Below are 18,832 nucleotides of genomic sequence, written 5' to 3'. Positions count from 1 at the left end.
GCTAGTCTTAAGGGGGAGGGCATGTTAGGGTCCCACCCTAACCCCCTTATTTATGTCATGGGATCACGTCATAGTCAAGAGTCAATAAAGCCCATATTAATAATTGTAAGTGGTTAACCCGCAATTAATGACGGGACCACAGTTAGTTGCAAATGGGCGGAAGTATTAGTTAGATGGTAAATGGGCGGTAGTATTAGATAGATGGTATTAATAAAACCCACGATATTGGCTCGTGGTATTGCATGTATGAGTCATATATAAAGGATAGAGACTCCCTGCGAGGAGTATTGTGTCTTGTTTTGTAATCGAGCTCTGCTCTATTGGAGGTTGCCCCCTCGAAGAGGCCTGTGAACATTTCTCTCTGGATAATAAAATCATTGCTATTCTGTGCTCTGGGTATCTTTTCTTCGCATATTTTGTGTTCTCGGTATCTTTTCTTCGCAAATTCTCTGTTTGGGTATCGCTTTGCAGGTTAAGAGCATAACACAGATGTTGCCAACTGTGGAATAAATGTTTGACCATACTTTTTCACCAAGTCTTCATTAAGTGCACTTTTGTTATTAATTACTCGATGTGTGTTATGGATGGAGAATTTGTACTCCTACTCATAACTTCATCTTTATTGTGGAATAAATGTTTAACCATACTTTTTCACCAAGATTTCATTAAGTGCACTTTCGTTATTAATTACTCGATGTATGTGTGTTATAGAATGGAGAATTTGTACTCCTACTTAGAACTTCATCTTTCCTTTAGCCTGCAAACAAAATCTGCAACTTGCAAAAATTCTACTTGGTTGATTTACAAACAAAATCTGCAAAAATTCTACTTGGTTGATTTATAGTTGTACAACGTATATACATGTTGTGAGTTTATTTATTGATTAATTTTCCAAACATTTATAAAAATAATAGTTTATATTTTTTGTTTTGTTTTTTAAATATAAAGTTAAATTGAACTAGTTTCAATATTAAATTTAGGCATCAATAAAATATTATCACTAAAATTGTGCAAAATCCTTTAATAAAATGCTATATATCAAACTTGAGCTCATCTTAAAATAGTTTAATTCTTTAAAATGAAATAACCTACTAAAAACTAAATCTCACACTAACCAATTTAATTTAGGTACACCGGATAGATAATTGTCCGACTTCAAGTTATGGTTATTGTATGAAATTTCCAACCCTCTTGGAAAAGTTTTTCCCTAGATATTGGCAAAGCTGCAAGTCACATCATCATGTGATCTTTTCTTTTTCCACATGGCGATTTACATGGATCTCGTCCAGGGGTTAAATTTGGCGGGTCCCCTTACCCGTCACGGAATTTTTTTATGACGGTTTTATATTTAAATTGCCCTTCATATGATTTCTAATATTTATTTTTACCATGTATAATATTTTTTTATATAAAAACATAATTAACAATAATTTATCATTTTTTATTCTTAAAATTTATAAAGTAAAATAAAAAATTAACAAATGAAGTGGACATTCGAGCACGGGTTACCTCAAGTGTTCTCATCTCATCTAGCGTATGGAGATCACATCGACTACATTATCATCTCTTCATCCATTGCGTTATTATCTCTTCTAGCATATCGAAAGCACATGAAAGGTGTAACATGAAGTCACAGGGCATAAAACCCTCGCAACAGTGATAATGCATCCTGTAAGAAGTAATTTCTCTTCCACATACATTACATACATGTTGAGTACTGTGTGAGAAGGCGGGAATTGAAGCATGTGGTGTCGATGAAAAGCATACCACATCAAATGTGGCTATGTTACCCACGAGGATCAAGGTCAATGTCACACTCTTGACACTAAAAAACAAACCCTGATATTTTCTCTCTACAAAGGTCGCATTTGATATGGGGTGAAAATGGCTTCTTCTTGAACTTTAGAAGATGTTGGGATGATAGGAATGCCTCGTGGACTTGGAAGCTCGCGCACAGGATTCACGCAAGTCGAAGCTCCACATGCGACACTGGTATCTGAAATTATTACCAACTTCTCCACAACCATCGCATGTGTAGTTGGAACCATACATGTAGCACAACGCGTGCTCACTATGGCTAAAATGTCGAATCCCCAACATTCTCATCCACCCTTCCTTCTTTGCCATGGTGCAATTTTTAATAGATAGTTAAAAAATGATAAAATCGATCTACCTCTGCCCATTTCTGCCCCAAATATTTTAGAGGGTACTCTGAAGCATTAAAAGTAGTTGGAGTATTAAATAAATGAATTTAAATGCGACACGAAAACTCATGCGTTGTCTCATCAGTCTGAGAGATAACTTTAAATTCTGTGCATATTTACACTTAATTTATTATTTAATAAATAATTTACTATAAATTTATAAATAAGTTTAATAATCTTTATTAATTCAATCCTAATGAGTGTTGTCAATAATTATGATTTGTTTATCATTTAAACTAAAACAATATCACTAAATAATATTAAAAAAAATTACATATTGAGATTTAATTGTATTTAACACAAGTAATTTGGAACCTATAATCCAATACCATTGTAATGGAGATAATATGGAACTTGTGGTCTAATACTTGAGCTTCACATAATTTTTCAATATTGTTGAATGATTATATAAAATTAAATAGGAGCAAATTTTATAATTCACATATAGTTTTGAGGATTAAGTAAAAGTTGTGTAGGTTTTAAAATTATTTATTTATAAATAATGGTTAAATAAAATAAAAGGAAATAAATTTGACCACGACACAAATTTTGTGGGTGCATGGCCGCGTTTGTGATGGTAATTTAAATTTACCTACCCGGGTCATTTTGCGATTCAGACATATCCCAGTGTCAGCTAAATATATATTTTTGCGATTCAGACATATCCCAGTGTCAGCTAAATATATATTTTATAAATAAATATATATAAAATTTAAAACTTTTCATTTTTTAATATACCCGTCATTTTGACTTTTTTTTCAAAATTATTTGCAAGTTAACCTTCACATGTATATTTTAGAATTAACTGTATTTTACGGTTAAAAAGCGGAAAAACGAGTAAACCGGCGTCAAATTTAAAGCCTTATCTCGTCCCACATTTGTAGCTTTACAGTCGTGCAATGAACGTAGGTACAAGGAATATTTATGTATTGTCTGGCGCGCACCACAGAAATTATCGAATGTTATGGCGTTGTCAGAAGGAGGTCAGTATGGCCGACACCTGGCACGACTTTAGGTTTAAATTTCAATCATCAGTCTCCAAATTGAAAGTGCAATCGGGATTGGAAAAACCATCAAACAAATTTGGAAGCAAACAATAAATTCCTGCGGGGGCGCCTGAAAGATAACGGCGAAGATGGCAGGAGGTCTAGATCTACCTCGCCCACTCTATATATGCTTGCTTTCACTCAGCTATCTGCTGATCATCGTAGCTGCAGCAGCTTACCCGAGGCTGGGTAGAAGCAGCTTCCCCAAGGGCTTCAAATTTGGTGCCGGGTCATCTGCTTATCAGGTTCCACCTTCTATCACTTTTACTCACTGTACTTACATTTCTTAATTGAAATTATGTACCCCTCTGCCTTCATCATTTTCATGATGTTTAGATTGATTATAATTGTTTTACAGGTGGAGGGAGCTGCCCGCGAGGGCGGGAAAGGACCCAGCATCTGGGATACATTCTCCCACATTCAAGGTTCATTACTGGCATACATGCGCCATTACCAATATGAAGAGTTGAATATTTTATTGGGATGGTTTATTCATCTGTTGTTGTGGAGCAGTGCAGTATTTTTTAATTTTTTGGACATTAGATTTTTGCACATTAACGATGGCAAAAAATTTGTATAATCTTTACCAATTTTTTAATAAAAATGCAAAACTCAGAAATTCTTACCAAATTTCAAATAAAAATGATTAAACTAACTTAAAAACAAATTCCTACAAAAATTTCTGGTAAAAATGACCAAGCAAAAAAGTCTTAGTTATACCACTGCTTTTGATGCAGGTAAAATTGCCGATGGAAAGAATGGGGACATTGCAGTCGATCAATACCACCGCTACAAGGTACAAATTAAAATGATAAGAAAAATTGAAGTACTGAATTTCGAATCTATCACTATAATTGTGTTATTTTTGTAAGAGTAGCTGCTGGAATTATTTTATTTGTAATCTGCAGGATGATGTTCGGCTTCTTAAATACATGGGAATGAACATGTATCGTTTTTCTATCTCCTGGTCGCGCATATTTCCTAGTAAGTTGAAATAAGAACCAGTGTGCCCATACACATATATAAATCTGCAATGGATTTTAACTGCTGGCTTCCATTTTTTATATTTTACAGTGGGTTCGCCAAGACAGGGAGGTGTCAATAAAGAGGGCATCGCTTATTATAATAATCTCATCAACGAGCTGCTTAAGAATGGTATTTAAAACAAATGTTAGCTACCCATGTGAAGAGCTTTACGTATACCTGGCCTTTTATACATGGATCTGAGTTTTGATGCAGGTGTAGAGCCTTTTGTTACTCTGTATCACTGGGACTTGCCACAAGCTCTGGAGGACGAATACGGTGGATTTCGTAGCAAAAAAGTTGTGTAAGATCCGCTACCGTAATCCTGTTTCACGCTTCGTAAAGGTCAGAAAACATGGTAATTCTGATATGATTTTAATTTCCAGGGACGACTTTGGCATATTCTCAGAAGAATGCTTTCGTGCTTTTGGAGACCGTGTGAAGTACTGGGTAACTGTTAACGAACCGTTGATCTTCTCATATTTTTCTTACGATGTGGGGCTTCACGCACCTGGCCGCTGTTCGCCTGGATTTGGAAACTGCACAGCGGGAAATTCTGCAACAGAGCCTTATATTGTAACCCATAATATGCTTCTAGCACATAGTGCCGCCGTAAAACTATATAGGACTAAATACCAGGTGAGGTTATGCAGTTTTAAAAATCACACTCTGGAATATAATCTGAAGATATACATCAGTTGAATAACTGTTGGCAAAAAAAATGCAGGGGAAGCAGAAGGGTTCCATAGGCATAGCACTTGTGGTGAACTGGATGGTGCCATACTCAAACTCTTTGCTCGATCAAGAGGCTACTCAGAGAGCAATCGACTTCAGAATAGGATGGTATGCAGAGCATGCCATGTTACTAGGATTTGATTGATATCTGATTTTTTACTTCAGAATAGGTTGGTATGCAGAGCATGCCATGTTACTAGGGTTTGATTGATATTTGATTTTTTACTTCTCGTATGCAGAGCATGCCATGTTACTAGGGTAGGGTTTGATTGATATTTGATTTTTTACTTCAGAATAGGGTGGTATGCAGAGCATGCCATGTTACTAGGGTTTGATTGATGTTTGGTTTTAGAAGGTTAAAAAGCAGTTTAGATTTCCGATTTTAAGAATATTTATTTTATGCAGAGCATGCCATGTTACTAGGGTTTGATTGATGTTTGGTTTTAGAATGTTAAAATGAAGTTTAGATTTCCGATGTTAAGAATATTTTGAAATAAATAGATAAGAGGGAAGTTAATTATCTGATCTTATTCTTGTTTGATAAATTCTGAAATCTCTAATTGAGATAAACATGGTCAGCAATTGAAGTTGTTATATGACTCTGGCATAAAACACTATGCATCTTTATCTCAATTACAGATTTAGAAATATCTCTTGAAAAAAAATAGACAATTGACCTAGTTCTTGTCCACAGCATTAATAATATTCTCAAATCTACAATCTATTCTCTAATTTACCATTGGGATAAGTTCAACAAAGAGACAATGAAACTAATAGCAATAATGCATTTTGGCTACAGGTTTTTGAATCCATTGACATCAGGAAAATACCCTGATTCCATGAAAAGTTTAGTAGGAGCGCGGCTGCCACGGTTTACCGATGAAGAGTCAAAAGAGCTGAAAGGTTCATTCGACTTCCTCGGTTTTAACTACTATTCCACGCAATTTGCAATCAACAATCCCAACCCACTAAACCCACTGAAGACGGATTACGCTCTTGATGCCCGTGCTAATCTATCCTGTAAGTTTAGTTTGTGCTCAATAATGGCAAATTACTAAGCGATCTGTGGTTCATCCATCTCAGCTGCAACTTTCCGTATTGAAACATTCTTGGTTTTGTATATGTTGTGTGTTTCAGATGAAGTAAACAGAGTGTACATTGGATCCAGTGTAAGCACTTGAGTTTTTCCTTAAGAAGTTGATTATTTGACTACTGCACAACAAACTTATTGGAATTCTAGTAAAAGATGTCCTTATCTGCAGGAAGGTGTGAGCGCTTTCAGGTCTTATCCCGCTGGATTAAGGGACGTAATAAATTATACAAAGCACCGCTATAACAATCCTCCCATATACATCACTGAGACTGGTATGTAGATGCAGAGTAATCTTTATATCTATTGTCGACCTCAGAAATATTTATTTTGCAATCAGGCTAATAGGAATGAAGTAAAAAAAATTGATCTCACTGGTACTGATAAGAGTGAAGCTAAAAAATTACTTCATTTTTTTGAAATATTTCCAAAACTAATCATAAAAACAAAGTAGTTTATCGGATTTTGGATAGAAAGTAATCTAGTGCTTTGTTAAAGTAATTAGGGCTCCCCATTAAAATAATATATTAAACATGATAAAAGTATTGTCCAACCAAACTTAAAAAAAAAAACACAAAATACACCATTAAAATAAATTCAACACTTCCAACCTCGAAATAAATTCAACACTTCCAACCTTTTGAAAAAGAAATCTATGCCGTCAAAAAAATATGAATATGATGATTGAAAATACCATTAATTTCAACAGGATATGCTGATTTTGACAATGGCACAACCCCGCTTGAACGAGCATTGAACGATTCTGGGCGAGTGAAGTACCATTTTCGCCATTTATCTTACTTAATTCAAGCCATTAGGTATGTATGTGAATCCTGTAATTATTTGAGTTCGATTTCCATCCTATTCAAGCTGTGAAGTATATATGTGAATGCTGTAATTATTTGAGTTTTAGGGAGGGAGCGGATGTGCGAGGTTACGTGGTTTGGTCGCTTCTGGACAACTTTGAGTGGGCGAGTGGATATGACTATCGATTTGGTTTATTCTATGTGGATTACAGAAACGGTTTAAGACGACATCCCAGGGCATCTGCAAAATGGTTTCGAAACATTCTTAAAGAATAATTCATGGTTTGTTTCGCGGCAGGGAGGAGCTGGAAAACCCCAGAAATTTACCCAAACTACAAGGATTATATCTGAGCCAAACCTATTATTGTAGATATTAAATTTGATTCATATTGCACTTAGGAAATAACATATTTTAATGTTGACAGGGTCTCTGCAATTTAGTTTTACACACAACTCTAATGTTCTTTTCAATGAAAGCTGAAGTTTGAATTTTGGATTGTAAGATGATAACGCTGTTTTTTGTTCCAACCGCTGAAACACAATGGAATGAACTTTAGTTTTATAAAATAAAATAGATGGACATTTTTATCCCACATCGATAAAGCTGCGACGCACTGACAACTCTGTTACCCTGTTAAGGAATTAAAATAAAATGTGAACTTTATTTCACAGAGATAAAGCTAAGCTTTGATGAAATTGAACGATTTAGACATTTAGTTTGCAGCGCTATAAATACATTAAAGGGTAAACTCTAGCTTTACTTTGTTAGAGAATTGTCACCTTCTTATGAGAAATTATTATTAATTATTATTACTAGGTTGAGTGGATGAGACATTAAGGTGATGTTTGAGATCACTCGATGTTTGAGATCACTGGTCAGAATGATAGAAATTATTATTAATTATTATTACTAGGTTGAGGATGATGATGGATGAGACATGAAGGTGATGTTTGAGATCAATGGTCACAATAATACTAGAATAATGAGGATGATGATGAGGATGATGATGGATGAGATATCAAGGTGATCTGATGATGATGAGGATGATGATGGATGAGATATCAAGGTGATGTTTGAGATCACTGGTCACAATAATACTAGAATAATGAGGATGATGATGGATGAGATATCAAGATGATGTTTGAGATCACTGGTCAGAATAGTGGGGAGTTAGATTTGATAATTTTTTTCATCTAAATTTAAATATGAGAATCTATTTAATTTATTATAATAATTTTTTTATAATATTAATGGGGAGTTAGATTTGATATTTTTTTCATCTAAATTTAAATATGAGAATTTATTTAATTTATTATAATAATTCTTTTATAAAATATTAGGATTTATAAAATTTTATAAAATATTAAGATTTATAAATATTTTTTAAATGTATTATCTAATTATTAGTTTAAATTTTTAAGGTCTACAACTTATTTTCTATTTTGTAAATTAGGTAAATCAGGTCGTAAAGGGATTTGAAGCTTGGATTTTGATCACCAATTGAGCTAACCCTCTAAACATATATGTTGGTCTTATGAAAATAATAAATTTATTATGATGATGTTGATTAACGTACACTGAGAACAATAAGGTCTAGCGGACCTTAAGAATAGAGATTAATTGAGGCTTTTTAAAATTTTATTTCTATGGTGAATAGAGATTAATTGAGGCTTTTTAAAATTTTATTTCAATTTTGAAATAGAAGGGAGATTGCTACACTTCTAGTGATTGAACAAGTCAAGAAATAGAAGGGAGATCGGTGATTGAATATGTCAAGAAGGTTGGTAGTGTGGCTGACTATAATTTTTATTCTTAATAAAGATTAAATTTCAATTATACTTTAAAATATATATATATATATATATATATTTTTAAACAAGAATTGATGATAGAGAGATAAGTGCATATAAAACAATTTAATTAATCTAGAAGGGAAAACAATAAAATAGGTAAATGGAATTTAAAAGTAATTATTGTAAATACATAATGGAAGTGTAAGCTTAAGTTATCTTAAATGAGCTAAGTTAGTGGTATCAATCAATATCTATTGGAGATATGGGTTTGATAGGTGTTACCTTTGGAGGTGGTCATTTAGGTGACAATCATATTCATGAGTGGCTAGGAGCGTATGATTGCGTGTAAGCATTAATGAGAGCTTGACAAAACTAGTTGGAAGTTGGGGGAGGCATATATATTCCTTGAGGAAGATATACATATCATTATTATTTAGGAGGATACAACAATCTTGGAGTTGTTAGTGCAAAAGGAGGAGGACCATATTGCTAAATAAGATAGGGTCTATGCTAGGTTACAATGAATTTATGGGGGGATGAGAGCTCCAATTCTTTTTAGACTTCTTAAAGAAGTAGCAACTAACATAACACTTGATCTTCGTAGAAATGATGGTTTTATTGAGGAAGAACCCTTCAAGATCCAAGGTATGTTTGGTGATCATTTTTACAATGATTTTTTTACTTTATCCTTTAAGAGAGGTAGTTTTTCCTCTAGTAATTCTTGTCATAGGGAAATGCCACACAATTGCACTATTGTAGATTTTGTTAGGTTGGATTGGGATTTCGTGAAGGATTAACTTTTTGCATCCCTTTGGTTTATGTGGAATGGTAAATATCCATGGATTAATGGAATGCCTTGCGATTTCTACAAGGCTATGTGGGATATTGTGGGAATGACATTAGACATTTGGATTTGGAGGCATTTACCTCAACATGTTTGATGAAGAGCATAAATTAAGGTTTGATCAAGCTCATTCTCAAGAATGCTACAAGGGACACCATTAGGGGATGTCAACCAATAACTTTATTGAGTGTTGTTTACAAAATAGTGGATAAAGCTAAGGCACTACAAGTGAGGGATGTTTCCAAGAAAATTTTGTATAAAAAGTAGACAAATTCTGTTTAGTGGTGGTTTATCTTGGGTATAGTGATTTTGGCTTGGGAGGCATGGAGTAGATTAGGAATTCTAGACAACAACCTCTTTTCATAAAAACTATTTTTGATAAAGGATATGTTCATATTGACTAGGATTTCATTATGTACATTCTATCTTGTTTGTGTTTTGGTTCATTGTGTCTATGAAAAATATAATCTCTCTTTGTGTTCTTCTGCACTAGTCAATTAGTTAAGGATGTCAATTAGCACCATATCTCTATGTTCCCACTATTGATCCCCCTAGTCATTTGTTTAATGTTTCTTTTTAATTGAGCGGAATATTGGAAGTATTTCACATTGACATTATTTTGAGATGGTGAATAATCGCTTTGTAGGGGATTCTCTACAATCTATGTGAGATGGCTAGGATTTAATGGCTAGTGCTAGAGATTACTAATCCATGTTTCGATAATATTACAAGATGAAGGTTACTAATCATAAGATAAAATACTAATTGGTTATCTTGACGAGCCTTTGGTGTGAGGCTTTCTATGGTCATTATGTGGGATTGTTGTTTGGAGTGTTTGTAGCATAACTTTTTTTTTCAATATAAAGATCTTTTATATGTAGGAAAACTAATTATTGTGAGAAGGACTTACACCTCACATATTTATTATGTATCTTGTTGGCTTTTAAGTAGGGCTTATTTTAACAAATTAGAGTAGCTTCTATGTTTGTAATTGTAGGCCAAGTTTGGTGGCACTTAGGGCCTCCTTATGGTACTTAGGATGTTTTCATTATGCCTTAGGATGTGTGACATTTAGGGTTGATCAATATTGGAACTCAAGGTAGCACCTTGGCTACCACATGGGTGATTGAATGTCTCAACGATTGCTCCCCCTGATAGATGGTGTAGAGGCATTGTCTTTCCATGGCACAATGTATTGGTAAGACCATGGGATCTTTTAGAATGTGTGATATAATATCACTCACAACTTTTGAGTCTCGGGTTCTTTTATTACAAATACTTAGGAAACATGGAGAAAGGTAGAGACCTTGATGAAATGATATATGTTATGTAGTTAGGAAGGATGGGATTTGACTAGAAGATTAAGTTGAAGTCAAAAAGTGTAAGGGACATGTTCTATACATTCCCCAATTTTAGGGGGTGATAACTAATGACACAAATATTTTTTATTGAATGTATTTGTGGGATGCTACTCTCTCCTTGAAGGATTGGAATGCATTTCTCAATAGTTTTCCTTGTATTCTATGGACTAACATATTACTATGGAGATTATCTATGTCATTGCACAAGATAGGACTAGTTGAAAGTGAATATCGATATTCATAGTCCCTTTTGGCATGATTGGGAGTCAAGATTTAGGTTCTCCTTAGAATAGTATGGTTATTGGAGGATGTACTTTCTTATTCATCAATGGCATGACTTGAGGCCCATTCAGTTCACTATCAGTCTCTATTAATGCAAAGAGATTATGGATGAGGAGATTGCATAATGTGTGGTTGATTAGGGTTAGCTACAAACTCTAGGTGTTCATGTGGATAATAATTTACCAAGACCATCCTAATAATAAAAATTTGTAAAAAGAAATCTCATAGAAGAGCTTTTCCCTTCTAGGCTTAGGATAAAAATATTGAAGAACCTCCTTTGGGATTTTTATTTTTCCAAGTCTTGCTGGGATTTTGTTCATTTTGAGGATTTAACCATGTTGTAGGGAAGATTATGTTAGAAAGTAGTGTTATTAGGTGATTCTAGATCTCTAGTTTTCTCTTCACTCAAAGGTGTTTGGAACTTCTTAAAGATTCCTTATTTTTTCATTTGTAAATTGGGAGAAAATATGATTTTGTGAATGAGGCTAGTGATGGATGCCCAAATTAACAACCTTTTAACACCCATATAATACCTATTTGTCCATATTTCCCCCCTTTCCATCTCATCTTAATACCTTTCTCATCCAAAATTAACACGGGGACTTCACTAAATGATCCTCTGACATAACACGTGCATTCATGGCATACTAAACAATACCCTTAATTTGAATACATCTTGGAAAATGTCTCCAAAAATCACTTTGTTGAACCCTCTACCAATACGAACCCAATACACCTTCCTAATTTAAGAAAACCCTATTTTCACTAGATATTGTAGGTATCCATTTTTTCATTAACATTTTTTATACCCCTTTATATTTTTCATTAACTTTGAGCTCCATTTTTTATACACAACATATAAAATCCCTTTACCCCCTATTATATGACCAATATATTATGTCATCTTTTCCTCAATATATATCCCCAAATATGAACACACGTGGTATGGTATTTCTCCCCCAGTGAAGCCCTTGTGAAAATGATGCACTTTTGGTCAAGGTATGATTATACTCTTAATATGCCATTTTAGTGCCATTCTTATGAATTTTTAGGAAATTATCACCTTTCTGTACAAAAAGTGGTATATAGGACATAATATTGCATAAGCACCTTCCAAGTGTAGGCATTGCAACTTTCTCAACAATTGTTGTAATTCCCTATGAAGACATAGGTTTTGTAACTCCTAAGTGTAGTTGCTACAAATCTACCTAAGAACAGATGTTGAAACTTTAAGTTGTGGTCACAAGTGCTACAACTCTAAGTTTTTATCATCGTTGTTGCAACTAAACATTATATGACTCTCGCCTCACTCTTAATACAACTCTGTGTGTTGTGACTCTTTCCTCACCATGATGTGACTCTTGCCTCACCATTCTATGAGTCTCACCTCACTTTGTTACGGCCCTTGACTCACCTATGTTGAGAATATCTCCTCAATGGAGATGTTGCAACTCTCACCACAACAACTGTTGCAACTCTCGTTTAGGCTCATTGTTACAACTCTACAAAAAATGTGTTCGCTCATTAGTCAAATGAACAAATGTTTCCAATGGATCAATTGGTAATTCAACAACCATATTTATTTATAGATAAAAGCGACAAAAGAAAATAGGCACTTTGAAAAGGAAAATGGCTCAGCCATCACTTGTCACATAACTAATTAAGTTAGCTTGTTCCTGATTTCGCTATCTTTTGGAAATTTGATGTAATAGGATGGAACAACTTGATTCTCATGGTTGTCCATCAATTTATTTGATTAATTTAGATAAAAGGAATTATGTATAAAACCCCCTACTCTCTTTGATTTGGGTAATCAAAAGCATAATTAGCACTGGTTTGTTGGTTAATCAATTATATATTGTAATCATATTCCTAGTTTTCTATATATAAAGTTCCATTCCATCCCTAATTCAATCAATGGTGTGTTTAGTATCCAATGTTCTTTTTCTTTCATAAATCAATGTCTTGCCAAAGGAGATAGGGCCCCTTCCTTAGCTAGGGATTATATGTACTCATATTGTAGTTATAACATTATTTACAGTTCAGGTTATCAACACCAAATTCTAACTATTGAAACTTTAATACTTTCTATTTTTGCAACTCTATATCATAGGTTTATTACTATAACTTATTTATTAATGTCCTCAATCGCCATGATCCCCTTCCCTTTCCTTTCCTCCCCTTGGTCCCTCCATAATTCATTTCACTAGTCTCTTTTCCCTATGGTTTTTGACCTATTATTCTCCCATTACACTTTCTTTACTGTCATTAATGTATTTTCCCTAAACCTTTTTATTCCCCCCCTGCCCCCCCCTCCCCCCTTTTTCCCCCTCACCTCACCTCCCCTCCCCATTCCCTCTCCTTTCCTCACCTCCCCTTCCCATTCCCTCTCCTTTCCTTTCCTCTCCCTGGTTTCCCTCTATTTCATCCTTTTGACCTATTCCTCCCCTTCTCTTATACCTTACCAATTTCTTCCTATTCCTCTTTCCCAGTTATCCTTTATCCCTATCCCTTATTATCACTAACCATGCGACCCCTCTTGTATCCTTGATTCACTTTATTACCATTGAGATATCCATTTACATCCACCCTTGTCACTTGTCCATGATTTTATAATTATTATAGTTGTAATCGTAACATTAGTATTAATTATAGTAATACTTTATATATATATATATATATATATATATATATATATATATATATCATTATTAACCTTTAACATGTTTATAAACATCTTATTCTAACTTGAATGATTATACTTATTAATATTACTAATAATAGTAACATTATTATTATTATTATTATTATTAACAACTCATTAAAAGTTCTAATATTTTAATAACAAAAATTATAATAATATCACTATATATGTAAGGATGAATTTTAACTCCAATTAATATTATTCATAGTGATATGTTTAATATAATAAAATATTTTTATTAATACTTTATTAAAATATTGAGGAAAGTAGAAGGTTACATTTAGAATAACGACGGCTCTGAGACAATGCGGCGAGGGTTTCTGGAGGATTAGGGTTTGAGGCGGAACGGCTACGAATAGATTGACATCGAAGACTAGGGCATGGGGACCTTGCTCCTTTTGCGTTTGACCAAATCAGAGATTGCAGATAAGGGCGAAAGGTAGGAATCAAAACAGAGGGAGCTAATGGTGAAATGGCAGTAGAAGCGGGGAGGGGAGAAACCCCCTCCTACAAAAACATAGCAGCAGGGGAGTCAAGCAGAAATGGAGCGCAAAGTGGCTCAAGGAAAAATAACAGAGATCCTCCAGTAATGGGAGCCCGATGGCAGGCGGGATTAAGCGGCAAATGTCTCCCAAGAGCACTGAAAAAACCTAGGTTCGTAATTCCGAATAACAAACTCGAAGAATATAGAAGTTATATGAGAGATCATGCTTTAATTTGTAAGTTTGTAGGGTTTTGGCCGTCTGAAAAGGATCTGTCCAAATGGATACAGTAGAGGTGGAAACCTAAGGGGCATATAGATTTGAAATTGGGGGAAAGGGTTTTTTCACAGTCATATTCTCAAATCTGGATGACAAGGAAAGAGTCTTCGAGGGAGGACCCTATTTCATGAACAATGCAGGTTTATTCATGCGGCATTGGGAGGACTGCTATAATCCAGACAAGGAAAAAATGTTAGCAGCACCCATTTGGATCAGATTGTTTGGACTACCAATGGAGTTTTGGGACCCTGAGATCCTAGAAGGAATAGGTAATACAATCGGAACATTTGTTAAAGTAGCAGAGACCACCAAAAGAGGGCGATACACATCCTATGCAAGGATATGTGTATACATGAATATAACAGAGCCGCTACCGGAGTCTATTGAGTTAGAATACCATGACGAGATTTGGCAGCAACCAGTGGATTACGAACACATCCCATTCCGCTGTAGAAGATGCCATGAATATGGTCACCTCTTCAAACAATGCCCTTTAAATGTTGCAGAGGAATCAACTGAGAAGAAAGAAGAAGAGAAGAAGGAAACAGAGGCAACCGAAGGGACGGAAGAGGGTTTTAAAGAAGTGCCCATAAGAAGAAAACCTGTAAAAGGACCACCTATGATGCAACCACCTGTCAAAACAACGCCATTGGAAAATCAAAACAAGTTTAAGGCTCTTCAGGAAGAGGAAAGGGGGATGGAAAAGGAAGAAAGCGATGAGGAACCTATGGAACTATCAAAAGAAACAAAAGAACAAGACTCAATCCAGATAAACATGGAACAAGGAGGGGTAGAGGAGAATTTGGACCTGCTAAATGAACAGACTCAAATGGAGGTTGATCCTCAAAAAGACAGAGGAAGTGACGAGGAACGAATAATGAGAAGACTGTTACAGGAATGGAGGAACCTAGATGAAAGATTTATACCAGAAGAACAAAAGCAATTATATAAAGAGACGTTCCAAAAATACAAGGAAAAGGTAGGAGTACTTTCTGCAAGTCAACCAGAACAAATAGGAGTGCAAGGGTCTCAGAGTATCGGAATGGGCAGTACTGGAAAAGGAGGAAGGAAAAGAGGTAGGCGTCCAATGAGCGAAACCATTCAAGTGGTAGGGGAGATGCTGGTTAATTCAGGAAGAGTCATACCTCTCTCAGAGGTATTTCAAGAACCGTAAAAAATATTAAAATGATAATCACAAGCTGAAATATCAGAGGTCTCAATAGCAAGGGAAAACAGAGATATTTGAGGGATAGGTTGAAATAAGATAAATCTAGTATAATGATAATTCAAGAAACCAAGACTAGTACCCAAAAAATGGAAGCAATAATGAGAAGATTTAATACTCATTATGAGATAATGGATCAGGATGCAGCAGGCACTGCAGGAGGGCTAGTAGTCCTATGGAATCCTAAGGAAGTCCAATTTGAAAACTGGGTTAGCTTCCCTCGAATCCTTTCAGGAACTTTTAGAATGATAGGATCGTCGGAATGGATAATCCTTACAGGTGTATATGGCCCGCATTTATCAAGTGAGCGCAAAAGCTTTCTTCAAAATATGAAAACAATTCGAAGGTTGTTCCCGAAGATGCCATGGATTGCAGGTGGGGACTTTAACATGATTACAACCACAACGAAAAAATGAGGAGGATCAAAAAGACCAGACCAAGACATGGAAGCCTTCGGTGAGATGATATCGGAGCAAAGATTGGTGGATATTTCTACAATAAACGGGATCCATACATGGAATAATAGAAGAGGGGGCAAAAATCAAATTGCATCGAGACTGGATATATTTTTAATATCGAAGAAAATTATAAACAGAGATATATTCTTAGAAACTATGATTCTTCCCACAATGGGCTTAGATCACTGGCCTATCAGGCTAGAAATTGACATCAAATCGAGCCCAAAAAGATGTCCCTTTAGGTTTGAAGCGTTCTAGCTTAGGAATCAGCAGTTCATGCCAAAGGTGGAGGAATGGTGGACCCAGAGCCAACAAAGAGGACGAAGCAAGATGCAGACCTTCCAACTAAAACTAAAAGAAATCAGAGAAAAAAATAAAAAAATGGAACAAAGATGAATTTGGGAATATATTCTTGGAGCAGCAGCATTTAGAGCAAAAAATGCGAGTGCTGCAACAAGAAATTATATCAGAAGGCCGAAGTGAGGAAAAGAGCAGAGAAGAAGGTATAGTGATAAGCCAACTTGAGGAATGGAGAAAACAGGAAGAAATATTATGGAAGCAAAAGTCTCGTATAAACTGGCTTCGTGAAGGAGAAAAGAATACAAAGTTCTTCCACCAAGCCATGATCCAGCACAGACAAAGGAATAGAATTTTCTCCATCAAAAATGAGGAAGGGCAATGTATAACTCAGCATGAGGAAATGGAACAGGTTCTAGTTAGATACTTTAAAGACATCCTTATTGAACCTCAAGAGGACAGAGAAGAAGCTATAGGAAGGGTATGCAACGAAATCCCAAGAATGATCATGAGAGACCAGAACTTAGCCCTGATGAGGGCAGCAACCCTGGAGGAAGTGGAGGAAATAGTGAAAGGGATGAAAAAAAATAAAGCCCCAGGACCAGACGGATTTACAATGGAATTTTACCAAGCAGGCTGGCACTTCCTAGGGCAAGACATCCTGGAGGTGATAGAGGAATCTCGCAGACACCAGAAGGTATGGCCTGGTTTAAACTCAACTCTTTTATCTCTTATTCCTAAATCTACTCACTCGGAAACTGCCCAAGGTTTCCGTCCTATTGCTCTTTGTAATGTAATATATAAAATTATTGCTACTTTAATGGCTAAGAGATTGAAACCAATTCTTTCTAGCATAATCTCCCCGGAACAAACTAGGTTTGTGGAAGGGAGACAAATTCTAGACGGCTTGGTGGTATCCCAGGAAGTGATTCATTCTCTGAAACAAAAAAAGGAAATGGGAATGATGGTAAAATTGGACCTCTCAAAGGCGTATGACTGTCTAAATTGGAACTACCTTAAAACAGTCCTAATGGCATTTGGCTTTTGCAATAGATGGGTACACTGGATCTACGATATGATATCCACCCCCAATTTCTCCATTCTTTTAAATGGGTCACCAACCTCGACTTTCAATGCCACAAGAGGACTGCGACAGGGAGATCCTTTATCCCCATTCTTGTTCATAATTGCAGTGGAAGGACTGGGACGATACTTCAAAAAAGAACTGAGGGAGAGGAAAATCAAAGGACTGAAGCCATGGGGAAACAACTTACCAATTACTCATCAGTAGTTTGTTGATGACATTATGCTTTTTTGTGCTGTCTCACTAAGAGAAGTTAAGAGGGTAAAATGGATTCTGGACCTCTTCATGGAAGTATTAGGCACGAAAATTAACAAAGAAAAATCACGCACATTCCTCTTCAACACACTAGAAGCGGTGAAAGCCCACCTAACTAGAATTCTGGGCTTCTGCTCTGGAGAATTACCTACAAAATACTTGGGAAATCAATTAGCATTAAACCCTCTAAGGATAGAAAACTGTTGAGAAACTCAAGAACAAACTGGAAAACTGATCCTTCCGATCGCTGAACATAGCGGGAAGACTAGTGCTCCTTAAATCAATTCTTCAAGCAATTCCTATCTATCATCTTTCAGAAATGGCGGTCCCCAAAGGAGTATGTACAAAAATGACGAAAATATTAAGAAAATTCATCTGGGGAGGTCCAAAACAGCAAAATAAATGGGCCCTAATATCATGGAAAGGCTAATAAAGCAGAAGGAAGAAGGGGGACTAGGTCTCAGGGATCCGTCCACTTTGAACCAAGTTCTAGGAACGAAGCTGTGGTGGAGATGGATGAGGGGTGGAGAAGATCTATGGAAAAAGATTTGGACCCAAAAATACAATATGCCCACAACTGTTGAAGGCATTCTTAGATTGGAGGAAGTTCCAAGGGGATCCACAATATGGGACTTGGCCAGTCAAAATAGAGATATTATAGGCAGACATGCTTTCTGGGAAATAAGCAACGGAAATATAGCCAAAATTTGGGAGGAAGCTTGGTAGCAAAGAGAGGGAATGATAGGGATACAAGCCCTGCAAAATACTTATCAGAAAGCTACAGCGGAGGGATTAAATTATGTTAATGAATATTGGAAAGAAGAAAGGCAAGATGAGGCCTGGCGAACTTGGAGGAATCCAAG

The 18,832-nt window shown here is 35.6% G+C and overlaps 1 protein-coding gene across 1 annotated transcript; it reads left to right on the top strand.

The window, feature by feature from the left end:
• The first annotated feature begins 3,617 nt into the window (after positions 1-3,617).
• LOC149261560 (beta-glucosidase 12-like) lies at positions 3,618-7,497 on the top strand. Its single transcript, XM_089369691.1, has 13 exons — positions 3,618-3,675; positions 3,988-4,046; positions 4,159-4,234; positions 4,325-4,405; positions 4,490-4,577; positions 4,660-4,912; positions 5,001-5,134; positions 5,414-5,432; positions 5,677-6,028; positions 6,146-6,177; positions 6,271-6,373; positions 6,808-6,916; positions 7,012-7,497. Exons 3-13 carry the CDS (start codon positions 4,183-4,185, stop codon positions 7,178-7,180), a joined length of 1,392 nt encoding a protein of 463 aa, XP_089225817.1. The 5' UTR covers positions 3,618-3,675; positions 3,988-4,046; positions 4,159-4,182; the 3' UTR covers positions 7,181-7,497.
• The last annotated feature ends 11,335 nt before the right edge of the window (positions 7,498-18,832 follow it).

This window comes from Pinus tabuliformis, chromosome 6 (assembly GCF_031772625.1).
Source record: "Pinus tabuliformis cultivar Carrire ecotype Pingquan chromosome 6, CPIR1, whole genome shotgun sequence".
Lineage (NCBI taxonomy): Eukaryota > Viridiplantae > Streptophyta > Pinopsida > Pinales > Pinaceae > Pinus > Pinus tabuliformis.
This window is presented reverse-complemented; position numbering and strand designations above follow the sequence as displayed.

Coding starts and splice junctions, on each gene's coding strand:
- LOC149261560 (XM_089369691.1), top strand. CDS start 4,183: ATGGGAATGAACATGTATCGTTTTTCTATCTCCTGGTCGCGCATATTT. Junction 4,406..4,489: donor CAACGAGCTGCTTAAGAATG/GTATTTAAAACA, acceptor GTTTTGATGCAG/GTGTAGAGCCTTTTGTTACT. Junction 6,029..6,145: donor TGCCCGTGCTAATCTATCCT/GTAAGTTTAGTT, acceptor TGTGTGTTTCAG/ATGAAGTAAACAGAGTGTAC.